Source organism: Pristis pectinata, chromosome 11 (genome assembly GCF_009764475.1).
Source record: "Pristis pectinata isolate sPriPec2 chromosome 11, sPriPec2.1.pri, whole genome shotgun sequence".
NCBI classification, from domain to species: Eukaryota; Metazoa; Chordata; class Chondrichthyes; order Rhinopristiformes; family Pristidae; genus Pristis; species Pristis pectinata.
In genome coordinates this window covers 15769875-15797488 of record NC_067415.1, presented here as the reverse complement: position 1 = coordinate 15797488, position 27614 = coordinate 15769875, and the positions used below count along the sequence as shown (strand labels likewise).

The window sequence follows — 27614 nt, the reverse complement described above, 5'->3', positions numbered from 1 at the left end:
GGCAAGAGGCACCTAAACTCTCAGATTGGAAGCAGTACAATTTTATCACACCACAGAATGCATTTAACAAGCTATAAATGTGCTATAAGGAACCTCTGTGGATAAGGCAAATTAAGGAGTGTACAGTTTGATAGGGTGAACAGCCCTTACTCATTAGCTCTCTCTCATGAACAATCCACACCTGATATGTGCAAAGGGATGCACGAGGAGAGTTCTTAGAAAAAGGCACACAACCTTTTAATTTAATTTAATCCTTCCAACATCACAATTCATTCACTGTCAAAAATTAAAAATCACCCAACATTCTACAAAAAGAAATCCATCTTTAAAACTCCCGGACAAAGGAGAGGATGAGAGAAAAAAAAAAACTAGCTTAAGCTCTGGTTTTTGATCATTGTCCCAGTGCTCCATGCTGAAAAATGAACATGCACAGGCTGTGATAACCTTCCTGAAGAACAGCTGGCCAAAGCACCAAGGACAGTCACCTAAATGTGGTACAAATACATGCCGAGGAAGGGGCCATACATGGCACGGAGAAAGCAAGGGAATGGAAATATACAACGTAAACTAAATCATTCAATGTCACAAAGGACTTCTATCTGTCTAGGCATCTGAAGCCACCAGGCTTTCACTGCAGGCTTTAGCCTCTCTGTGCCACAGGCTGAGATTTCTAATGGCCAATAAATAATACTGCAATGGAGTGATGAATTAGCAGCAATCACTGGCAAGTGTTTTAAAAATAACAGCATGGCCCAAACTGCTAAATATCAGTGATAGAGATGAACATAGAACACTACAGCACAGTACAGGTCCTTCTGCCAGCGATGTTGTGCCGACATTTCATCCTGCTCTAATATCGATCTAACCTACATAGCCCTCCATTTTTCTATGTTGCTCTTTTAACTGAGAAACATACCAACAGGAAAGAAAAAAAAAGCTTTTGATGAGGGAAATTAATCTCTAATATGAAAATGACTTATCTGATTGCAAAATCCAGCATAATCCACCTTTCAACAGGTTAATCAAACACTTACGTGAACATGAAGTTGAGTTTTCAGATCTTACGACAACTAAACGACACTATCAGAGAGCAAAAATAAATTTTCCGGTCCAGAAACAATTATGATTGCACAACCTTGGAATTTTTAACACTTGAAATCCACCTGCTGCCTAACCAGATTTCCACACCAGATTTGGGCAGGAGGCTGAGATAGGCCATGCAAATGTCCTCCAGAAAAGAAAACACCCGGGACCTCACACAGTGTTCTGTGCATCTCTCTGCATTTGGGAATCAAAGGCTTAAGGGTTAGCTATTATAGGGGGAAAACAGGTCCATTACCACAGAAAACATTCAAACAACCATCGATACAACTTTCAGCAGAGAGAGTCAACCAACAATAAACACTTTAGGATAATGAAAAGTTAGATTGAAAACTTTTTGAAGTATAATACTGAGAGAGAGAGCTGGGTACTTCTATGCTCACGCTCCCCCCTGATGTTTGCATGTGAAATTCCAGAACAGTTACTGAACAATTAATCACCAGCGTAGTGAAGCCTGTGAAACTAATTGAAAACACCCAATTTATTCAGTGTGCTGGAGCTGGGGAAGTTGTTTTTGTTAGCGTCACTTGTTTTATAATGAAAAACACTGACTTCAGTTCCCCAGGGTTCTGTCTATTTTTACATTCATATAATGTATGTGGGTGTCACTAGCAAGGCTGGCACTAGCTGGCATCCTAAAGTGTCCTTCAGAAGGTGGTGGTGGGATGTTTGAATCATTACAGTCCTTGAGGTAGTTCAGTAAGGAGACTCGTCACTGTTTAGGAAGTGGAAAGTTCCAGAAAGCTAGCACAACAATTCATGAAAGGTAAGTTGCCAAGTATGTGACTCGAAGGTGATCCTGCACTGTTTTCCCACGTCTACTGCACTTGTCCTTCTTGATGACAGAGCGTGGTCAAGGGCAGTGCATTTTGTGATGGATACACACTGCAGTCACAGTACAGCAGTGAGAAGGGGATGGATGCTGAGGGTGGTTGATGGAGTGCCAATCAAGTGGGCTGCTTTGTCCTGGATGACGTGGCACTTCTCGGTTTGTTGGGGCTGCTCTTACCCAGGTGGGTCAGGTGGTGAAAGGGAGCCTGGGATGGGGTGTGGGATGTCAAGTCTGGGGATAGTTGGGTAGGTGCAGACTCAGTTCCACCACCTGGGAAAAGGCAGTGAGTGAGCCCAATAGAGAGCTGGTGTGGTAGAATTGTAGGGGAGGGTAGTGATTGAGAGACCAGTGGAGAGTGGTGGGGTATGGTTGTAGGGGAGGGTGGTGAGTAAGAGACTGACAGAGAAGCGGTAGGGTACAATTATAATGGGAAGGCAGTGAGTGGGTCCGAGGGAAGGCTGGCTAATGAATGACTAAGGACATCACTGAGTGGGACACTGGTGCTGGATTGGGACCTGCTCAGGGACGGCACAAAGCCTGTGTGGTCAACAAAAGGGACTTTTCAGAACAATTTTATAGGCAACAATTTTATAGGTGGGATGTGATACTCACTGTGCAGCCCTGATAATGACAGCACCATACAAACAAACTTCTGGGAAACACACTTCCCTTCACCGTCTCCTAAACAGGAGATTTGTTAGAATTTACATATGGAGAAATATCGGGTATTATTACATCTATAAAGAATTTTACAGCCAATTAAGAACTTTTTCAGTCACTGATAAGATGTAGAACATGGTAACTAGTTTGCACAGAGGAAGTTCATAAAGTCATAGAGCCACACAGCACGGAAACAGGTTCATTGGCCCAGCTCATCCATGCCAACCAAGTTGCCCAGATGAGCTGGCCCTATTTGGCCAATGCCCCTTGAAACCTTTCCTATCCATTTATCTGTCCAACTGCCTTTTCAATATCCTTGAAATTCCCGGAGAAACAGCAACATGGATAAGAGTTGTCATGGATACTAGGGATAACGATGCTACTCTCCTTTGAAATAGGAGTTTTTACGTCCACACAAGAGAATAAAAGAGCTTGGTTTAATGTCTTATTTGTAGAAGTAACCATTCTAACGTGGCGGGTTTGAATGTTAGAGGCTGCTTCAACATAAAGATCATTATCACTGATATTTTTCTTCCAATGCAATTAGTACTTCATGCTATAAATATCCAGAATTTTACTCTCTTCCCACTTAACGGCTTGTTACACAGAAGGGTAGCAGACAGCGGTCACTCTCACAACACATCTATAAAGAATTTTTACTGAAGAAATTTTCCCCATTCAATGGCTGGTTGCCATTTACTATTTTAATTTCAAGTTTCCAGGAGCTTAAGCTAATCCCTGGCACTGTCATTTTATAACATACACTTAGCAATTCAATATAATGAATACTGAAACACATAGGGCAATATTATTAATTAACACATTGAATAAGCTGGGTCATAAACAGAATGGGAAAAGAAACATGTTGGTGCACTTATGAAAATTGCACAGTGCAATTTCAAATGAAAAGTAAATATAAAAGCTTTAATGTTGATAAGCAGAACCCATTAGAACCCCAGCAATCAACCATTCTGCACGTCATACTGTCTGTACTCTGAAGTAACCAGGCTCCTGCAGACTAATGGAGTCAAAGCAGCATCTGTTCTCAGAAAAACATGAAACACATGTCAGATTAATTTGAGTTAAATATACTGATATTGGCCTTCTGACAGCCCAAGGTTGTCTGCCCTGATGATCTTGCTGCCTGAGTGAGCTGCCTTACATAACAGACACATGACCGTCTCTCCATCTTGTGTGATTGGGTCGAGCATAAGGGATTAGAAACTGAAAATAAAAAAAAATATAGATGTCCTAAATAAAAAGAGAAACTGCTGGAAACGCTCAGCAGGTCAGGCAGCATCCGAGGAAAGAGAAAAAGAATTAACATTTCAGGTCAAGGACTCATCATTCTGACAAGTGGATTCAAGGGACCAATTTAGGGAAAGAGGTTGAGCAGGTTAGAGCATTTGTCCATTGAAGCATAGGAGAATGAGGGGTGATCTCAAAGAGGTGTATAAAATCATTAGGGGCATAGATAGGGTGCACAGTGAATGGCAGGCACGGTAGTGTAGTGGTTAGTGTAACGCTCTACAGTGCCAGTGACCCGAGTTCAATTCTGGCCACTGTCTGTAAGGAGTTCGTATGTTCTCCCTGTGTCTGTGTGGGTTTCCTCCGGGTGCTCCAGTTTCCTCCCACTTTCCAAAGACGTACAGGTTAGGAAATTGTGGGCATGCTATGTTGGCGCCGGAAGCGTGACGACACTTGTGGGCTACCCTCAGGGCACTACGCAAAAGATGCATTTCACTGTGTGTTTTGATGTACATGTGATTAAAAAAGATACCTTATCTTACCTTTGTCCTAGTGTTAGGGAATCAAGAACTAGAGGGCATAGATTTAAGGTGAGAAGGGAGAGATTTAATAGGAACCTGAGGGGCATCTTTTTCACCTGGACAGTGGTCAGTATATGGAATGAGCTGCCAGACGAAGTGGTTGAGGCAGGTACATTAACAATATTTAAGGGGTAGTTGGACAGGTACATGGATTGGAAAAATTTATATGGGCCAAATGCAGGCAAGTGGGACTGGCTTAAATGGGAACCTTGGTCTACATGGACGTTGGGTTGAAGGGCCTGTTTCTGTGCTGTATGACTCTATAAGCTCTGTTCTTCTTTCCAGAGATATTGCCTGACCTGCTGAGTGTTTCTGGCATTCTATGTTGTTATACGGGATTAAGAACTGTATAACAGGTAATTTCAAAAATACATTTTTTCCCTTAATTTGGCCTCTTGATTAATCTAAAATGGCTTCATGGAGTTCATACATCCAAATTTCCAACCCACCAACTTGGATCAGTGGATAATACTGTCACTAAAATGGTAGTGAGGTTGAAGACTGTGGGGCTTAACTGGATAACACCAGCAAAGACATGGGGACCATGAGATGTAATTAGCCTGTGGCTAATCAATCTGGGGCAGGCTGTGTACAAAGTTCATGTGGAATAACACTGTGAGAGGCAAAAATAGGTTTGACAGTCAGAATCTTTTTTCCTGGGTAGAAATGTCAAGTACATGCATTCAAGGTGAGAAGGGGAAAAGTTTAAATGAGATGTGCAGTGGTGGGTGTGTGGATCAGGGTGGAAGCAGTAGTGGTGGAAACAGATATGATAGTGGCATTTAAGAGGCTGTTAGACAAATTAATATGCAGGGAATGGAGGGATAAGGATCATCTAGAGGCAGAAGAGATAGAGTTTAATTCAGCATCATGCTCAGTGCAGACATCGTGGGCCAAGGGGCCTCTTCCTATGCTGGACTGTTCATTGTTCTGTGTCGTTTGCTTATTGCCACTTCAGTACCCAGTCTGTGTGAACCGCACATCTTATTGTACATCAGCTGTGGAAGCTTAAAGTCAGCCTGCATCTCTTAAAGGGGAGCTGCACTGTGGCTACAGCAGTCTGTGAAAGTCACTCTGGAAGTGATTACCATCATAGGGGACCCAGTAAAATGCAACAGATAGCCTGCTCCACGATGTTCAGGCAGTGTACTTGAGGGCTTGGTGGAGGAGGTGGAGAGGAGGTGAGATGTCCTTTATCAACAGGGAACAATATTTCTGCCACATGCACAGGCAGTGACAGGAGACAGCTGAGGGGGAGAATGGTATGAATATAAGACTGGACACTACTTACATGTAACCTTGAAATCTGTTCAGATCGTTGTTTGGCTTCTCACATTCTATAACACTGTTGAACTTCATGGGGTCAAATTCAGTCTCCTAAGCGCACACACAGTGGAAGCAAAGAAGAAAACAAGTCAATCAAGATGAGTTCAGACACCACAGATAAGAAAATACATGCAGAAGGACAAAATAATACACCGGTCACTTGAAATTACATCATGAACATGTTCATTACAATTTCTCTGAATTAGTGCACATAGAACAAATGCAAATATCCTCTTTTGGTTTAAGCCAAGTATAGTAAAACTACAATAATTTGCTAACCAATTATTTGGAAATCATGATGGTTCAGCTCATTAGATAATGTTCCTGCACTCCCTTTAAACTCACCAGCACCCTGTTTTCAGTGCTCCTTTTAAACTCACTGAGGTCCTCTTTCCTGGACTCCCTTGAAACGCTGAAGTATTAATTGAAATAGCATTCAATAGTTCAGAAATTCTGCCAGTCTGGCACCATGAAAGACCTGAGCATGCCAGATTACTTGAGTTTCAGTGCACTGGCTTGGTGGAAGAGTACTGGACATGTGGAGAAGGGAAAGGATGGACACCCTCCTGGTGGCACTGGTCACAAGTGGTCAAAGTTGAGGATGGAGAACAAATTCACAAGCTCCTTTTGCAGACTAAACGGACTTGAGATTGGTTCCTGGACATGCAAGTCTTTCTTTGTCCTTGACGTTAGGGGCTTAGCTTGGTTTTCAGTCAGTTTCTAATTGAAACCTTAAACTTTAATGTTCTTCTCTGCAGAGATGTTGGAATGTTTGATGAGTATTTCAAACTTCAGTTTCTGCGAATAGCAGTGCTCAGCCTGGGCACCACCTTGGGTTTCAGTTTACATTTCCATGGAATCACTAAGTTTCTGTTCAAAGTGAAGGTGGAAGAACAATCAAATTCTGAAACCATGGTGTGGATCTACAAATCTAGTTAAGCTGGTTTCAAGTTGCACATCTTAATCACAAGCCATTTCTGATGATTACTCATTAAGAACCCCTACGAATATCACAAATTTGAGAAAAACAGAACGGTTACAGCAAAGAAAGGATACAGCTTAGGGACAGGACTTATTAGCATTTGGAGAAGCATAGTCTTATTAGGGATAGTCAACATAGCTTTGTGAGGGGCAGGTCATGTTTCACGGGCATAATTGAGTTTTTCGAGGAGGTAGAGCAGAGCATGTGGCGTATATGGATTTTAGTAAGGCATTTGACAAGGGTCCCTATGGTAGGCTGATCCAGAAAGTCATGAGGCATGGGATCCATGAAGACTTGGTTGCGTGGATTCAGAATTGGCTTGTCCACAGAAGGCAGAGGGTGGTAGATGGGGAGCATTCTGCCTGGAGGTTGGTGACCAGTGGTGTTCTGCAGGGATCTGTTCTAGGACCCACTGCTCTTTGTGATTTTTATAAATGACTTGGGTGATGAAGTGGAGGGGTGGCTTAGTAAGTTTGCAGATGACATGAAAGTTGGAGGTGTTGTAAATAGTGTAGAAGGCCTTTTCTCTTTGGAGCGATGCAGGATGAGAGGCGACTTGATAGAGGTGTATAAGATTATGAGGGGCATAGATAGAGTGGACAGCCAGCACCTTTTCCCCAGGACGGCAATGGCCAATACCAGAGGACATCAGTTTGTCAGAGGAGGAAAGTTGAGGGGAGGTGTCAGAGGTAGGTTTTTTTTTACTACACAGAGTGGTGGGTGCCTGGAACATACTGCCGGGGTGGTGGTGGAGGCTGATACAATAGAGAAGTTTAAAAGACTCTTAGATAGGCACATGGAAGTAAGAAAAATGGAGGGTTATGGGCTGCGTAGGAGAGAAGGGTTAGATTGATCATGGAGTAGGTGTTTATATAGGTCGGCACAACATTGTGGGCTGAAGGGCCTGTACCATGCTGTACTGTTCTATGTTCTAGGAGGCCATTCAGCCCAATGCATCTGTGCCCGTTTTCTACCAGAGCAACTCATTAGTTCCACCCCCCAACCCTTGCAAATGTTTCTTCCCTACATATGGATGGCAAGCTACACCAGGCTACTGCAATTCCCAAGAAGTCACATCATGTAAAAACACACAGTAAGTACGATAAAATAAAGAATCATTGTTTCAACCCTTCAAGCTCCGAGACTGAGTGTAGTGAACCCTTGAAAACTGAAGTTCCTCCTCTTTATGTTCACCCAGGTGAAACATGCATTTCAAAACCTTCAGTTCCAAATTAAAAGACAGCTCCTGAGAGGTATCAGTGATGTGTTGGGGCCTTGCTCCATCAGTTTTATTTTCCCATTGTGGCTATTTTCCATATATGCCATTCAGTTCACACAGTTTTGCATTTTTTTTGCAAAATATGAATACCATGGAACTGGGAGGAATAATTGAATCAGAGTGCACGGCTGCGCTAAAATAATGGTTATTATTCACTCATTTTACTAAGTGTGCACATTCACTCTATCAATTCACCCCCAATCTTAAAAGGAAGCTTAAAGCTACCATGAAAGAAATGAAAACCAAATTAAGCTAGAAACGGTGCAGAAGAGATTCAGGAGGATGTTACCAGGACTGGAGGGCTTGAGTTATAAGGAGAGACTAGATAAACTGGGACTGTTTTCCCTGGAGCACAGGAATCTTGAGAGGTGACCTTTGAGAGGTTTATAAAATCACGAGGGGTACTGGTAAGGTGGATGGTCGCAGTCTTTTTCTCAGGGTAGAGTCAACAACTAGAAGGCGTAGGTTTAAGTGAGAGGAGAAAGATTTAAAAGGGATCTGAGGGGCAACTTTTTCCACACATATGGTGATGGGTATATGGAAATAGCTGCCAGAGGAAGTGGTAGAGGGAAGTAAAATTGCAACATTTGAAAGACATTGAGTACATGAATGGGATAGAGGGATACAGGCCAAACATGGGGAAATGGGACTAGCTCAAGTAGACAACTTGGCAGGCACAGATGAGTTGGGCCAAAGGGCCTGTTTCCATGCTGTCTAACTCTATAACTTTAAATTAGGAAACAAGGGGACATAAGATTGGATCCTTGCAATTTTCAAGCTGGTGAGAGCCCTGCATCGTTTACCGTGGAAACATAAGTGGCATTGACCTACTGTAAGAGAATGGATTGAATTGATGGTACAATGAACGTAGAGAAAGACATGGAAATGATATTTAGTGTATATATTATGAATAGAGTATATTTTTGAAATGAAAAAAGATGGTAAGAGCCCTACATCCTTTTTAGTTGTACTTTCAGGTTGAGCAGAAAGCCTCCCATTCCATGTTTGTACTATTGGAAGACCAATGGTTCTCTTATTTCTAACCCGAGTACTTGATTAGAAAACTCCCTTCTTAATAAGAGATCTCGTAATGGCACCTCTGACTCACTTATTTCTGGCACAGTGATTTCCTGATATCAATGTTCAGCTGCCATCTCCAAACTAGAAACTGACCTTTGAACATCTTAGACTCCAGAGTCACGATCTAGATCCTGATGTAAATGTCCTCTGAGCGAAGCAGTGAAATGGGCATTTGCATGGATCTCCCCCTCAGTGCAGAGCATCAATGAATCTGAATGACCCTGCTGACCTCAATCTATGCTGCTTTCATCATACACTAAAATGCTCCCATTTTAACTAGCTCCCTCCTGTTTTCAGGGCATCTCACTAACCTGAGGCAATCCCTGTGATCTTATTGTGGCATTGCATATCATTCATATCACTCAACGTTGGGTTGGACATACTGATAGAAGTTGTTTGGACTGGTGCAGAAGAGCACAGCATAGGTTTCTGTCATTTTTTTTCAGGAATCTCATTTAACAAGGACATTACAGTCAAAATAGCACTCCTGAGAGGTATTTACCAATGGTGCATTCCACCACGAGCAAAGGACACATAAAATGATCGAATTTAATTTTTATATTTAAAAAATAACTTTTTGATGAAGAGTAATGCTGCTTTTGATGAAGCTATCAAAATTTTTAGGTCACACATGAAATGGTCTCACTGCATTTAAAGACCAGCCAGATGAGCAAAAAGGCTGCACTATATTTTTCTATTTTTGGCATACAGGTGGGAATGAAATGGATTGATTAAACGAAAAGCTGCCAAATGTGAGCAAAGCTGCAAAACTCCCCAAGGGAAAACCTCGGTGGTAACACACAGATTAACTCCTCAAACTGCACAGGGAGTTATTAAGTTACTGATCTGATCCAGCTCTGATCAAACATCTCTACCCAAATGATTAGCCTGCCTTTTCTATTACAAAGCCATTAGCCCTACCAATAATTCCCAGCATTTCCCAATTCTTAAAGCAGCTCAGAATGAGTAGTGACTAATGCTTTGGTTTTCATACGGTGTGGGATATTGTCAAAGATCTCAGATACGATGCAAGTAAAATGCACGGCTTCACGTCAGTAAGGGAATAATCAATAACCCCAGAGCCTTTTGCAACTCTTTACCCACCCAACAGGGAAGCTTGATTCCTAGGTGTAAAAATAGAATGTTCATTTCTGTGCAGAATAAGTCATCAGTCACTCCAAGGTATACAGGATTTTGCATTTCCACACTGCATTACAGGTAAATGATGCGTGATAAAAGTCATAAAAGTCCTAGGTGACATTTCACTCTGGGCATAAAAGGTGAAGGAAAATATCTTTTAAACTGCCATTGTAAACCTCTCCAGTTCAATTTCAGTGTCCTATGTACAGCACGGTTAGGATTTATCTTAATAGTGATCTCTTTGTTGTTCTTGCTTCCACTAATTGATTTGGCTTCTGGCCTACTCTCTTCCCCTCTCTTACTGGCTCAATAATAATATTTGCCTCATATCAGCCTTTTTCTTTTATGTAGGTCAATACTTTCCCTTCTCCTGTTTGCCATCCATATAAATTCTTGCTTGTTCATTATCTCTCTCCCTTTCTTTTTACACATCTTTTCAGCACATTTGTCTCTTCCCTTTTTCATAGTTCATCTCCTTCACCCACCGTATTCTTCTTAGCTTCTCCTGGGGGCTGAGATCACAATAGCTTCAGAATTCACCTGGTTTCACTAAAGGTTGGGATATGAGTCATCTTATTCTTGCTGTTGATAAAAACTGCATTTAGGATTGGGAGAATGCGTAGCAGCAAGGAAACACACACAGGCATTCCTCGATTTACAATAGGGTTGCATTCCTGGAAAAACTTTTGAGCAAAATTATGTAAATCAAAAAGTCTGAGTGAAATGGCAATGGATGTTGTCTATTTGTACTTTGGCAAGGCCTTTGACAAGGTCACACATGGTCGGCTGGTCTGGAAGGTTAGGTCCCATGGTATCTAGGGAGAGCTAGTTCGGAAGCAGAGGTTGGTGATTGAAGGTTGTTTCTCGGAATGGAGGCCGGTGACTGGTGGTATGCCACAGGTGTTGGTATTGTTCATTATTTATATAATTTGGATGCAAATGCACAAGGCTTGATCAGTAAACTTGCAGATGACACGAAATTAGGTGTTGTTGTTGATAGTGAAGAAGGTTATCCCAGATTACAGGGGGATTTTGATCAGTTAGGAAAGTGGGCCAAGGCATGGCAAATGGATTTCAATGCAGATAAAGTGTGAGGTGATGCATTTTAGAAAGTCAAACCAGTGTAGGACTTGTACTATGAATGGTAGGGCTCTAGGGAATGTAATGGAACAGAGGGACCTAGGAGTACAAGTGCATAGTTTGTTGAAGGGGTCACAGGTAGATAGGGTGGTGAAAAGGCGTTTTACATGCTGGCCTTCATCAGTCAGGGCACTGAGTATAGGAGTTGGGACATTATGTTGCAGTTATACAAGTTGTTGGTGAGGCCGCATTTGGAGTACTGTGTAGTTTTGGTCACCCTGTTACAGGAAAGACATGGTTAAACTGGAAAGAGTGCAGAAAAGATTTACAAGCATGCTGCCAGGACTAGAGGCCTGAATTATAGGGAGAGGTTGGTCATACTAGGTCTTTATTCCTTGGAACGTAGGAGAATGAGGGCCGACCTTATAGAAATGTTTAAAATTATGAGAGGCATAGATAAGGTGGACGGTAACAGTCGTCTTTACCCCAGAGTAGGGGAGTCCAAAACTACGGGACATAGGTTTAGGGTGAGAGGGGAAAGATTTAAAAGAGACCTGACAGGCAACTTTTTTCACAGAGGGTGGTGAGTATATGGGAATATACGGTGAGCTGCCAGAGGAAGTGGTTGATGCAGGTACAATAGTATCATGGAGGGGAGGAGCCTGGAGAGATATGGGCTGAACGCAGGAAATTGGGACGAGCAAGGTGGATAACATGGTCGACGTGGACTGATTGGGCCCAATGGCCTGTATCCGTGCTGTATTGCTCTGTGACTCTATAAATGCCGTATGGGTATTCTGGGTCAATCTATTCCTATGGGCACTGAGCTGGGTAGTCTTTGGTGTGGCAAAAAATAGAAATGCAAATCAAAGACACAAAGAATAAAAGATAAACAGTGTTATAGTGAACATTTCTAAATTAAATTGTAAAGTGAGAACTTTCAGCATTCCAAAAAATGGTAAAGTGTTCTTAAAAGTTGTCAGCTCAGAAGAAAATGTACACTGAGGTAATCACAAAAATTTGGAACAAGTAGCTACATGAAAATTCAGACACACCTGTACGCCCATCATGGGTAAAACCAAGTCGATGGATAAATGCAGAGAATCTGTCTAGTGGTTCTGGGATCAGGTTGGTCATCACTAAGCATGTGATGGGCAGCACCATGTGATTAGGCCTGACCAGTCAGATATCCAGAAGGGCAGACATTTATGGATTCAAAATGTATGTAATTTTAGTTCTAGAAATGTTATATCATATAAAAGAGAGGCTGAAATAATAAAAACACCTGAAATAGATTGTCATTAGCTCCACTTCATTTTTGTCTCTTCCCATAATAGCCAGTGGAAATTTTCCTCAAACCAGCGAGTAATGGCAACTGAGTTGTTGATTTTAAATTCATGAAAGAATTTTTTGTTTCCTGAAAGTATTAAGGGACCTGGGACAATGTCAAGTATATAGTTTGGGATCAGTAATAATCTATTTAATTGATATAATAGGCTCAAAGAGCAAAATGTCCTCCCCATGTTAGTAATTTTCAGTCTTTGCAGATCAGTAGCCTGTCAAAGTCGAAGTCGAGTTTATTGTCATGTGCACAAGTACACATATGCACAGGTGCCATTAAAAAAACTTATTTGCAGCAGCATCACAGGCACATAGCATCATATAAGCAGCATTCACAAGAAAAATGTAAATTAAACATAAATTATACATAATTTTTAAAAGAAAGAATGCAATTAGAACAAAAATAGTCCATTTTAGTGCTAAGTGGTGATAGTGTTGTTAAACTGTAGTGATTAGGGTTTTGCCAGTTGGTTCATGAACTGAATGGCTGAAGGGAAGCAGCTGTTCTTGAACCTAGTGGTGTGGGACTTCAGGCTTCTGTACCTCCTGCCCAATGGTAGCTGAGAGAAGATGGCACGGCTCAGATGATGGGGCTCGTTGATGATGGATGTTGCCTTACAGGAGGCAGTGCCGAATAATAAATATGACCGAAGGTGGGGAGGGATCAATACAAAATCATAAAATAAGAACATAATTCTCCATGTCCTCTGTCTGACCCAAACTGAGGAATGACAATATGTCCAGGTGTTCAGAGTGAGAATTTGTAATGAGGAATTCAAACACACTCAAGTTAACTTGCAGTGGGCACAGGATCTTGTCTTGGCCTCCTCTGCTCCAAGGAGAACAAACAGTTTCTCTAAATTTAGCTGAAAAGAAAGCTCTGTGTATTAATTGGCAAACTCAAAGGCCTTGTTAACTGGCATGTGAAGCAGGCAAAATTACATTGTTTTGAGGCCTCTGTATGCAAAAGATTTCTTGTCCAAGTCCGAAAATCTACATGGAGAGAAGGGTTAGGGGAGTGCAGGGGGAACAGTGTGAGTTGTGCATGTGGAAAGGTGGAATGTCTCTTGAACCATTGACGAATTACTGGAAATCCCAAAAGACAAAAGTAGGACGGAAGTTCTGACAAGACTGAAGTACATAAGGTGAAGGCTCCCAGAGCAAACGTTTGTGTCCAATTAACAGATGTGGCCAAGAACATCCCAAGTGAGTGAACAGGCCCTTGTCCGAAGAGAAGGGAAACTTAGAAATAGACCTAACGAGGATTAGTTGTGGCCAGTACCAATAAGTTTGGTGATATCAAGAGATAATTGAATAGGCTGACTTTTAACAAAATATTGGAATGTCACCATGAACTGTTCCACAATGGTCTGCCAATCATGAACAACACTTAAAATTGTATCTACTTATAAAAACAATCTGACAAATAAATGGGGAATTGTTGCAAATCAGATCATGACTTCTGATATCCAAGCTGGAATACCATTAGGAAGGAGGTCACAGCTGGAAAAGATTTCAGCAAACAGTAAAAAAAAAGAGGTATTAAAGGCTTCATCTGGAAATGCAGTGAAAGAATCGGGCCTTTAAGTTATGTTTGTGACAACTAATCGTAAGCTTTTAATTATAAGGACTTTGATGTTTATTGTCAATGTGTGAGATGTTACAATCAATGTTGTCTTTCAGTCCAATGTGGGAACCTCCCATTCCACAGTAGTTTTGATTAAGTGTCTCTGCTGAAACTCCAACTCTTTCAGATTCTGGATTAGCTGCTGTGTTTAATTTCCATTATTTTTTGCTTTAAATTGCAGATTCATGGAATTCCTTTATATATCTTTACAAACCAAAATCTACACATTGTTTATTGCTCTTTTTACACCAGAATAATAAGATGCTTAGAAATGAAAAGAACTACAGAATTTTGGGGAAAGGAGCAGGAAAAGGTTGAAATGTCTAATACTAGAGGGCATGCATTCAAGGTGAGGGGGGTAAGACCAAAGGAGACATGTGGGGCAAGCTTTTTTTTACACAGAGAGTGGTGGGTGCCTGGAAAGCATTTCCAGGGGTGGTGGTGGAGGCAGATACAACAGAGGTGCTCAAGAGGCTCTTAGATAGTCACATGAATGTGCAGAGAATGGAGGGATATGGAGATTGTATAGGTAGAAGGGATTAAGCTTTAGTTAAGCTCGTTTTAATTATTAGTTTAATTTTCTTGGCACAACATTGTGGGCCGAAGGGCCTATTCCTGTGCTGTACTGTTGTGTGTTCTGAGAGTGGGATTAATTGGACAGGTCTTTCCATGTTACTGCACAAGCACAATGAACAGAATAGCCTCTCAGATTTGATGGCAAAGCAATGGAAAAGAAGTCAAAATTGTTGAAAAGTAGCTTACCAGCTCTGTAAATCCCTTAATAACCTGTCGTTGCTTGAGGTTGGTCTCTCCATCCAGGTTAGCGGTTTCAATGTGGCAGAGACCATCAGGATCACTGGAGTACAACAGCAGGATATCGGCGGGAATGATTTCATTGCATCGCAAGCGAACAAAATCCCCCACTTGAACCTCTTTCCAATACTTTTCCACGTACTTTTTCTCATTCCTTGCAAGAAGCATATACATAGTGGTCATGAATGTGTGCACACAGTCTCAGGTGTATATACACACACATAACAATGATTAAGTTCAATAAATGCCTGATAAGGCAATAACTTTTGTAAATCTTGACAATAGGTATAAAAATACATGTGAGTACAAGAAAAAGGAGTGGTGATCAGCCAAATGGTCCCTTGAGCTTCATCTTGGCCTCAACTCCATTTTCTTGCCTTTTCCCCATAATCTCTTGGCTCCTCTATGGATCAAAAATCCTGTCTGTCTCAGCCCTGAAAATACTCAGTGACTCAGCCCACTCTATAACATAGAGAATTCCAAAGATTCACAACCTTCTGAAGAAAAAATTTTCTCCAATATCATCTTAAATGAACACCCAGTTTTGGATCGTATCCGTACTTATTTGACTTGAGATGATACTATGCAATGTTACATTACACATTAATATAAATGTGTTAAAGTCTTTGGTTTCAAAGGGCAATTTCACATAAAAATGTCCAAAGGTCTATTATTATTGTACAAAGCAAATGCAAATTGCTTCTTAGCCTCTACAGAAGTTAAAATCCAAAATAAGTTGGACAGATGACTTTCAAACATACAGCAAAATGTTAAATAATTACAGTCATTAAGGGAAGAATTTATTTTTGAGATAAGACAAAACAAGTTTAAACTATTTATTGGAGAAAGTTGTTAAATTACACTCGGTTTCAATTAAGAGATTGTAATACAGTACAGGAACATTGTGCTTCTGTTTGTTTGTCTGTTTTGAACACCAAAAAAAATTGCATGCCTACGTAAATTAATTCAACTGCACCAACCAGTCCAGCTGTATCAGTTACAAGTTGTTTCAAAGTCTACTGCAAATGCTGCCACGTCAGTCCTTGTGAGCATACAGCCCTCATGTTGCTGGCAGCGAAATGTCTAATGTGAATAAAGGCAGACAGCTTTAGCAGTCTAGTACAGAAAAAAACACTCCACAAGGACAGACGAGGAAATATAATGGACTGACTCTGGACAGAGGAAACCAAAATTAGATCCCATTATGCTCTGAGAAAGGCAGATGTATCAGGATAATATTCAAATCCAGTCTGCCCCGCTCATGCTTCATTTGAAAAAGAAAGAAGATATAATTAATTATCATTGTAGAATTGTTACAGCACAGAGCATTCAGCCCATCAAGTCTGTACTGGCTCCCAGGGCAACCATCTTGCCAGCCCCATTCTCCACTCCTCTGTAGTCTTACATATTATTCCCTTTCAAGTATACATCCTATTCCCTTTGAAGGCACTAATTGATTCTGTTTCCACCAGTTGAAAAGACTGTGAAATCCTGATTATAATTACTCTCCAAGGAACAAAAAGTATTTCTTCAAACCCTCCTTTTTGACAAAAAATTTAAATCTGTGTCCCCTAGTCCTTGATCTATCTGCTAATGAGAACAAGCTCCTTCCACGTACACCATCTAAATCAGTCTGGTGAGAACTGCTTCTCTTTACATACCCTATCTAAACCAGCAATGATGGAGAAGTCCACATGCATTTCATAAGCTCACAATGGCCTCAGGCACTTCAGAGCCAACTGATTATTTCCCTCAAGACCCTATTGGGTTGCTTATCTAGAATGAGCTGCTGGTCCCTCCTGTTCAACATTGGGGAGGATAAAATCTTAGCTGCAGCTCTGTTGGTAACCCTCTCATTTCTTAATCAGGAAAATGTACATTCAAGTCCCATTCCAGATACAATCACATAGGCAGTAGTCCAGAAGTGAGTCATAGAGCCATGGAATAATACAGCTTCGGCCCAACTTGTCCATGCCAACCAAGATGCACATCTAAACTATTCCCATTTGCCCATATCCCTCTAATTTTCTTTTAATCAATCATCCAATCAACAGTAAATCCCAATAGATTCCACCCCCCCACCCCCAAAACCCCACACCACCAACCTGCAGTGTCACACTGTGTGGACAGAGCTGCTGGCATTTCCTGACGCATATGCGTAGCAAGAAAGGCCGGTGCCTCCTGTTGAGTTTCACATTCTTACTGAGCGAGACGATACTGCTGTTTGGATACAATGTTAAATCAAAAGATCCAACTATTTTCTTAGCTGGACATGAAAGGTCCCCTCACATTATTACCATTAAGCAACAGGCAGCTTTGCCTGATATCTGTCCAATATTTGATCCTTGATAAGCATCCTGATAAGTCTAAGGAATCGATTGCAGACTTCAGGAAGTCAGGAGAACACACACCAGTCCTCCTTGGGGTCAGTGGTGGAAAGGGTGAGCAGCTTCAAGTTCCTGGACATCAACATCTCAGGGGATCTATCCTCCACCAGGAACATACCCTCTTCTCGTTACTACCATCAGGGAGGAGGTATAGGAGCCTGAACACCCATACACAGCAATTTAGAAATGGCTTCCTCACTCCCGCCATGAGATTTCTGAATGGTCCATGAACACTACCTCGTTATTCGTTTTATTTTGCGCTATTTATTTTGTAATTCATAGTAATTGTGTGTGTTGGCACTGTACTGCTGCTGCTTCATATCATGTAAGTCAGTGATAATAAACCTGATTTTGATTCTGAAAAAAGATTGATTAATTTCACAATGCTGATTTTGGGAGTTTACTACGCACACATTTCTAGAATGAAAGAAATAAAAGAAATTCACAGCACTAGAGGCCATTAAGCCCAGTGAGTCCACGTTGGTCAAAAATGGACAATGCAGGTTAACAGCGACGGTTGTGTCTCCTACAAGAATGATTCCACCTCATTGGCTGCAAAGGATTTTGGGACATCTTGAGAGGCCATATGCTTGAAACTCCTTTTTACCTTTATCCCCCACATAAACCCCGCCAGCCCCAATGCAGGGTCCATGACCGTCCCATCTCCCTGCACAAGGAACAACTCTCCCTTCTCTACTCTACACCTCAGTTCCAACTCCTCCAATGTCCAATTCCTTCTAACACCCTCAATCATGCTTCTGTTTCCTTTAAATCTCCCTTCATCCACAGTCCATAAACATTTGAAGCACCTAAGTATCTAGAAGCCATGTATCCTGCTATGTTCTTCTTCCCTCCCATCCTTGCTGTACTCAGAAGACACAAGGTGAATTTTAATTCTGAGGAATTTGGAGGCATTTGACCCTTTGTACTAGCTCTGCCATTCAATAAGTCATTCAATGACCTTTGCCCTCATGTTAGTCCCTGGCTCCAAATTCCTCACGTTTAATATTCACCTTGTGTCTTAAATCAAATCACAACTTCCTCTGGAATCACAAGAGACTGCAGATGCTAGAATCTGGAGTAACAAACATTCTGCTGGAGGAACTCAGCAGGTTGAGCAGCATCTGTGGGGGGAAGGAATTGCCGACATTTCAGGTCGAAGCCCTGCATCAGGCCTGCAACCTTGCATCAGAGAACTTTCCCTCTCTCTATCCCCAGTCATATAAAGATACCCAGATTCTCCAAATCCCACATCCCTCTGTCTCTGTCCTTGTTGTAACCCCTAATCCTTTCCCTGCCAACCGAGAGTGTCTGTACTCTCAATCCCCAAGGCCTTTGCTCTGTAAGCCCCTCCACTTTTTCACCTCGCTCTTCAAAACCCACTTTATAAACCAGTCCCTCTCACCAAACTTTTTATTGTCTAGGTCTCCATTTTAATTAACTGTTTTGTGGTGGCTTTCCCACAAAGATGCTGGTTTGAAGCTGCAATACATACTTCCATGCCTTGGAGACCTGATCCTCCACTCCCAGAAGTCACCACACTTATCTCCACTCTCCCAGATTGCCGCACAATCCCTCACCCCATCCTGGTTACCAATCCAAAACTCGGCCTCCCCAACTCCCAAAGGGTTTGGAATCACTGACACCCTCTCCCCAAACCAAACCCTACATCCCAGGTGATCTGGTTCTTTCAAAGGAAGAAATGCAACAAGAAGCCCCTTTGCTCCAATGGCTGCATAATCTTAGATTTTTGCGCACAAACTCAGAAATATTACTTCAATCCTCAGCCTCTGACATGGAGAAAAGGGTTTAGTACTGCACCATGACACCTTGAGGAGGAGGTCTTGTATCATCTATACAGTGGCTGTGATATAATACAAGCAAGTTATGTATTTGAAAATTAAAATGTTCCCAAGAGTCCAATGGACTACCTTTAAATTTTTATTAAAGAAATGACATTATAAGTCAATGGTTTTGGCACATGCTGTTCTAAGCTGATGACAGGAGTCAAACTGCTTGCATTTATTGCCTTTGGGTCTTAAGAGTCTCAAAGCACGTCAATTAAAAAAAGTTTCGTTGATGTGTATTGTTATGTAAGCAAGCACTTATGCATTTGTTTTAATAAGTAATGGTGGAAATCAGCATCAATTTAATTGCCCTTTCTTTCGGCCTCATTGCCCGATATATCTGGACATCTTTCCTGGCTGCAGACAGGTGGTGGTAACTGGAAGTTTAAAAATGATCACAATCTCAGCAGGCACAACAGATTGAAAGGACAGCAGCTGTGGCATACGATTGATCAGTTCAGTTAATTCCCCAAGTATCGGGAGTATGAAAAATGCACATGTGACAGCACAGCTCCTTACCAAGCAACCATACCCAGACAGAACAGGAAAAGAAAATAAATGACTTACTGCAACGCGGATATTAAAATAACTACTGCTATCTCCTGAATATTGCAAGAGGTTCAAAGGGCTAATAAGTGGACTTGGCATGACAAATAAAGGCAATATGTACTTATCAAATCATGCACCCTTTTGCCCATCAAGTCTTGTAGCAATCAAACACAAATTCGGTGTTGTTACTGCTTCAACACCCATGAGCCACTGAATGCCTGAAGTACATAACTGTACACAATCAGTCCTGTGACACTGACTGAATGAATGGAACACTGCTTGTCATGAGGCTGTGTTGCTATAACAGCATTAGGCAATGGACCATGTGTTTGCTGCAGGTTAGTAACACCCAGCATGAGGAGGTTTGAACACTGATGCGGGATGATAAAAAGCAATCCCTATCAGTGAGCTCTCCCAATGCTCCTTAAGCAGCTACTATATTTCTTTTACCTTCCTGTCCTTGGAATTTTGAATCGTTTCACTGAAGGACCTTGGAAACAAAAAGCCACCATTTCCTTGCCCAGAGGTCCATTCATGTTACATGCAGTGTGTTAGTAAGCTATTCAACTACAACAGTATCATAAATGACCCCATCTTCTTCTTGCTTGACAGCTACACAAAAAGAATGGATTTGCCATCAAGGATAATAATAACGAAATAACTGGAAGGTATAGACTTGTTAATTGAACGGGCTAAAAGAAAAAAAAACCTCATTTCGTGAGTATTAGGAGTCTGAAACTCACTCCCTGAAAGGACGGTGGAGGCAGATTCACCACCCAATTCAACAAATATCTGGACAGGTACTTAAAGTGCCATTTCCAAGATGGGCTTGGGCAAGAATCATCAATAGGTTTGTGTGATCTAAAATGATAGATTTCAGCCAGCAACTGGCTAACTTTATTCTTACGACACAAGAGGCCATTTGGACCATCAGATCCTTGCCAGCTCCCAAGAGGGAAGCCGCAATCAGGAAAAAAAATGTGCAAATCCCACAAAAAAAAACAATGCATCAAGATCAGGATCAAATCCAGGTTGCTGGACCCGTGAGCTTTTAATTCATTCAAGGGATGCCAGTGGTGCCTTTTGCAAGGTCAACTCTAATTACCCTGGAATGCAGTCTGGCAAGGTGGATTATGTAAGGTGGTGAGGAGATGACCTCAATGCTATGGATCTGGAGTCAAACAGAGGCCAGGTAATGATGGAGACACAAGAGACTGCAGATGCTGGAAATCTGGAGCAACACACAGACGCACACAAAGTGCTGGAGGAACTCAGCAGGTCCGGCAGGATCTATGGAGGGAAATGGACAGCTGACATTTTGGGTTGAGACCTTTCGTCAGGGCTGGAAAGAGGGGAGATAGTCAATACAAAAAGGTGGTCGGGGGGGAGCAAGAGCCGGCAGGTGATAGGTAGATCCAGGCGAGAGGGGGGTGATGGGCAGGTGAGGGAGGGGGGAAGAGTCGGAATAATGCAAGAAGCTGAGAGGTGATAGGTGGAAGTGACAAAGGGCTGAAAAAGATGGAATCTGACAGGAGAGGACATGGAATAAGAGAAAGGAGATGGGGAGGGGAACCGGTGGGAGGAATCTGTGGGTGATGGGCAGATCGAGAGGGTGGGGTAGGGGAAAGAGATGGGGTGATAGGGCTGGTAGGATAAAGTAAAAGGGGGGACAGTGTGGAGTGGTTACCGGAAGTTAGATAAATCGATGTTCATGCCGTGAGGTTGGAGACTACCAAGGTAGAATAGGAGTTGCTGTTCCTCTAACCTGCATCTAGCCTCAAATTAGCAATGGAGGAAGCCATGGACAGATATGTTGGTGTGGGAATGGGAAGAGGAATTAAAATGGCTGGCCACCGGGAGATCCCGGCTGGTACGGCAGATGGAGTGAAGGTGCTCGACGAAGTGGTCCCCCAATCTGCGCTGGGTCTCACCGATGTAGAGGAGGCCGCACTGGGAGCACTGGATGCAATGAACGACACCGATAGATTCACATGTGAAGGACTACCTCCCCTGGAAGGACTGTCTAGGGCCCTGAATGGTGGTGAGGGAGGAGGTGTAGGGGCAGGTGTAACACTTAGCACGGTTGCAGGGATAAGTGTCTGGAGGGGGATGGATAGGGAGGGACGAGCCGAACAAGGGAGTCACGGAGATAGTGATCCCTGCGGAAAGTGGAGAGGGGAGGGAAAGAGATGTGCCTTGTGGTGAGGTCCTGTTGGAGATGAGGACGAGGGGAACTCTTATCCCTGTTATGTCTGAGGGGGAATGGGGAGAGGGCAGATATATGGGAAACAGAAGAGATGTGGGTGAGGGCTCCATCGATAGCATCCACTAACGCAGAAATTATAGTGACATGTTAGTAATGCCCAAAGTAGCTGTATATCTGTTTAGTTTTCATCCCTATACCCTTTCCCCTAACAACAAGCAGTTGCTGTGCAAAACATTTGACCTGAATGAAGGTCGTATGGAATCAGAGCTCAATAGCAGATCATGCAGCCCACTGTAGTCATATCAGCTCCTATAAGAAGACAATGCATTGCTTTGCTCACTTCCAGACAATGTTCAATGTTTGCTAAGCAAATTATTAAACACTGTTGGAGCAAAGACACCATTGAATGCCAATCCAGCTACATCATTGTCACTGAGGAAGTAAACGGTGGAGAAAGACTCCCTTGGAGATTATCAGGTTTGCATTGTAACCTCAAGCTACAGTTTCTAAAGTGACCGTCAGAATGATGTGGCGAATAACAACTACTTAGTTGCTTTGAGGTGTTTCAGAACAAGGACATACAAAACAGTGATTTATTTGTGCTATTTTCCCCGGCTTGTGGTTTCAGATGAATATAAACCACTTCACAAGTACATCGAAATACAGCAATCAGATTACCATTTTTATGCACAAGATTACAAGCCCTTCCACCTTTCGATTAGCACGTCCCAGAAGTCCTTTGATAAATGAAATCCAAGTGCATGGGACACCTGTGATTTACATTTTCAGTTTTTATCATGCAGATTTTAGTCAACACTGATGTACATATTTTTGGCAATTCTTCAAAAGACTACAGCACACACACACACAAAGGCATGGGCACCTGGTCATTCTGTAGTCAGAAAAACAAGGAAGGAAGCCCAACCATTTGCAGTTAAGCCGATTGTCATGGGTCACTCTGCCATATGAATCAACCCCAACCATCCCACCTTGTGGCAAAGTATCAGGTCTCAATCTCTGTGACTCGTTATGGGATTTTTAAAGAATTAATTTTTCTGGAGCTGGACATCGCCAGCATTTATTGCCCATCCCTAAATGCCTTTGAGATGGTGATAGTGAGTCACCTTCCTGAACCACTGCAGTTCCTCTGGTGAAGGCACTCCCTTAGTGCTTGTGGGGAGAGTTCTAGAATTTAGTCTCAACATTGAGAAAGGACTAGTGATAAATTCTCGAGTTATTGCCAAGAAAGTGCCTCTACTTCCTCAGAAGGCTAAAGGAAATTCAGCATGTCCTTGTTTACCCTCACCGATTTTTATAGATGCACCACTGAAAACCTCCTATCCGGATGCACCACAACTTGGTATGGCAACAGCTCTGCCCAAGACTGTGAGAAATTGCAGAAGGTTGTGGACACAGCTCAGTCCATCATGAAAACCAGCCTCCCCTCCATGGACTCTTGTCTACATTTGTCGCTGCCTTGGAAAAGCAACCAGCATAATCAAAGACCTCTCTCAAACTAGACATTCTCTCTTCTCTCCCCTTCCATTGGGCAGAAGGAACAAAAGCTTGAAAACACACACCACCAGGACAGCTTCTATCCCACTGTTATAAGATTGGACCTCTCATATGTTAAAGGTGAACTCTTGTCCTCACAGTCTACCTTGTCATGGCCCGTGCACCTTATTTGTTTACCTGCACTTTCTCTGTAACTGTAATACTGTATTCTGCATTCTATTATTGCTTTCCCCATACTACCTCAAAGTACTTATGTTTTGAAATGATCTGCATGGATAGCTTGCAAAACTAAGTTTTTCCCCTGTATCTCGTTATATGTGACAATAATAAACCAATTCCAATACCAGTGTGGCAAGTAACTTAGTAGGGAACCTGCAGATGATCGTATTCTTATGTACCTGCTGCTGTTATCCTTCTTGGTGGTAGAGGTTTGGAAGGTTCTCGAGTAATTTCAATACATTTTGTAGATAGTACACACTGTAGCCACTTTGCTGGTGGCAAGTTGCTTTGTCCCAGATTGTATCAAAATTCTTGAGAGTCATTGGAGTTACATACATTCAGGTTAGAAGTGGCTGTTGAAGCAGGTTATATAATGAACACAAGGTCAGTGTACACAGATCTGCATGATCCAACTGAATTGGTGGACCAGGTTCAAGAATGCAAATAGCTGATTGCTGTTTGTTATGCTCCTATTTTGTTGATTCTGCATCGTCTCAAAGCTTTGCCTTAACAAGGAAGGGGTTTACTGAAATTTAAAGATTTACTGGAAAACATTTCAGAGATCAAGATCAAACCAGTCTTTGTTGTTTCTTTCGTGAAGTGCCAGAAAGTAGTGATTCAATGTTTTTCCATCCACCAAGGCATTGATTGCTTCTGGAGGATTTCATTCCAAATGTTTCTTTCAATTATTCCCAGATGTTGGTCTCTCAAGGTGGATAACAATTTACAGCATCCTTCTGTTCGCAGAGCTGGTGTATAGTGTCAAGACAGTACTTTTTTTTAAAAACATATTCATTCACAGGATGTGGGTGTCACCAGGTTTAGTCTGATCCCACCAACTGTCCCCAAACTGAGTACACTTCTAAGTCATTTCAGCGGCCAATGCCAAGGGTCTGAGGGTCACATACGCCATAAGTTTTCTTCCCTGGAAGGCATTCATGGGCCTCGGCATTTCACAGCAATCCACTAATTTTATGGTCATCTTTCCTGATACCAACTTTTTATTCCTGATGTATTTAATTACCTGAATCGAAATTTCTCAGCATCGCAATGGGAACTGAACTCATATCCTCAATTCAGCAGACCCACTCTCTGGATTCCAGCCCAGTAAGTTAACTACTATAAGTTTGGAGTTGTAAACCATAATCAAGAGAAGACGTGGCATCAAAAAGAGATCAGGGCAAAAGTAAGAGGCTGAAGTCTGATGCAATACTTCAGGAACCAAAATAAGATCCGGGATCTCAGTGACAATGCTAACAATAAAAGGCCAGGAAGGTGAGAAATTCATCTTTGCTCATTAGTATTACCCATGTGCAGCAGTATCAGTTGCTGGTTGTGTTCCCACACTTCTGAATGTAGTTTTAGTGCTGGCCATCACAGATAAATTTCTCCACCAGCGGAGTTCATGGGGTCGAATGAGGCCCACAAGTGGTTAACCTTAGTAACACTTTGGACCTAGTTAAACACCACAGCATTTATCATGATGTTTTTAAACTTGAATGGTTGTCAATAAGACAGACAATCTCCACTATTAGAACAGGGATTTGAACATGATTTTATATCCAAGGTATCAGGGACCTGTAAATAGCTGATTGAACTCAGATTTACAGGACTACCAAAGCACAGAAATTGGGAATGCACAGTTCATTCACCCATTGCTACTAAAGAGCAGAGACTCTGTACTAACTCAATGTAACTGCATCATGTAATGGATTGACCTGTACGATTGGTATGCAAAACAAGTTTTTCCACTGTATCTTGGTACAAATGACAATAATAAACCAATACCAAGACCAAGACCAGAAAAATCCAAAAGCAATCTGGTCCCAGCCAACAGATGTTTCCCCCACCCCCACCCAAGCTCCACTGCAGTAGCACCAGACTTTCAAGACTGATACCTTAGGTGTTTAACCATTATGTCCCAACTACTCTTAACCACTGGTTCTGCAAACAGGAACAATCTCATTTCCCAGCAGCCTGCTAGGGCAGTACACAAACACAGCCTGGAAAAAATTAGACATGTGGATTTGGAAATAAATCATCCAACAATCACACCCAGTGTGTGGTTTACCACACCACATAAATGAGGTGTGCAACTTCATTGACCAAACTACCCAGTTCTGAACTCCCCACCCATGCTCTTCCAATGGATTGAATAGTAATACAAACAATATCTGCCTGTGTGTTTCACAAGATGTGCTCCACAATATTCAACACTGTTGCAAGAATAATTACATTGCAGAAAAATGGTCTTTAATTCTCTCGTTTCTTCCTCCATTGTCAATTCTGCTCAAAGTGCAGAATAGGCAAAGAATCTCTGTACACATAAAGCACAAGCAAATAATGAACTTTAAAAAGAGACACAAGAGACTGCATTTGCTGGAATCTGGAGCAACAAATAACTTGCTGGAGGAACTCAGTGGGTCGAGCAACATCTATGGCGGGGGGGGTGGGGGTGGGGTTGAAACCCTGCTTCAGGACTGAAGTAGGGTTTCTGATGCAGGGTTTTGACCCGAAACATCAACAGTTCCTTTCCTCCCACAGATGTGGCTCGATGAACTTTAAATCCATCCTTGGAAAACTGATCAGTGCTGTGCTGCAGTGCAGAAACAGATACTTCCATGCACCTGCAAAACATCGGTAACTTCCCCGCTAATTCATCAAATTAGTTACTAACGAGATGACAAAACACTCATCCGTTGTATGCCAAGTACAATAGCTGTTCTACCCTTTAAAATGAGCCAGACTGCCTCAAATCAGAAAATAACCCTGTGGAATATGCCCTCACCTGGAGATTTAAACAAACTTTTCCCAAGGAGCTTACTATGTAGCCAGTGACCTCAAATAAGAATCCGCAGTATCTCCAAGACCCAAGTGCTGAAACTGTTTAAAAAAGAGGTCTGAGAAGCACTAACACCGTTGTATCACACAGCACCTGTTGACATGATGGTCACTGAAGGAACAGCTGCTGAGGAGAGAAATTTGCATGTTTGTTTTGGACTGGAAAGCGCTGTTTCATTGTTAAGAATCAATGATAGTCCCATTAGAACACTCTTTTAACTGGGAGACCACTTGTTTTTAAAATAGTGGGAAAAGCACCTGGCTGTATAGTACAGACTCCAATAATCCAGCATGCGAGGGACTTTGGTGGTGCCAGACCAGCAGAATTTCTGGATTACTGGATGTTGTTTCAGTTAACAGCCCAACACATTTTAAAATTACTTTTTTTTCCCTAAGATGATACACAGTATTATACCAAACTTTTCAGTGAACCAGGTAAGTTGAAAGGGAGTGCGGGGACCAGGGCACCGCTGAGTGGGGAGGGAGTGCGGGAACCAGGGCCCCGCTGAGTGGGGAGGGAGTGCGGGAACCATGGCCCCGTGTTCAGGAAAGAAGCACAGGAACTGTGGCCCTGATGAGCAGGAAAGGAGCATTGGATAATGTTACCCAGAGAACCAGATGCCGAACTTTTGGGATTTCTGAATCTTGGACAGCGTTTACTGAAGTCATACTGTCTCTCTTTGACCTGAGAACACTTGTTACATTTAAGTATTCTCAGCTAGAAAAATGTTTACTAAAGGTAGTCTTCTAAATAACAATAAAATTTATTGCACAGATCAATTTAACACTACAAACCTACTTATACTAAGTTCTAAAGTATTGTATTCGTAGTCGTACAGCATGGAAACAGGCCCTTTGGCCCAAGTCATCCATGCTGACCAAGTTGCCAGTGAGGTAGTCCCATTATTTTAATGTTGGTTTAAGAATGCGCAACGACACTGCAAACTGGATGAAGTCTAT

The 27614-nt window shown here is 42.1% G+C and overlaps 1 protein-coding gene across 1 annotated transcript in view; it reads right to left on the bottom strand.

Annotated features, from left to right (window-relative positions):
* Positions 1-27614, bottom strand: part of atp10a (ATPase phospholipid transporting 10A) — a 147981-nt gene that overhangs the window by 78419 nt on the left and 41948 nt on the right. Inside the window, exons 2-3 of the mRNA XM_052026516.1 lie at positions 15040-15244; positions 5714-5799 (exon numbers count right to left, since the gene is read on the bottom strand). Coding sequence (XP_051882476.1) covers positions 5714-5799; positions 15040-15244 — 291 coding nt within the window. The remainder of the gene's footprint in view (positions 1-5713; positions 5800-15039; positions 15245-27614) is intronic.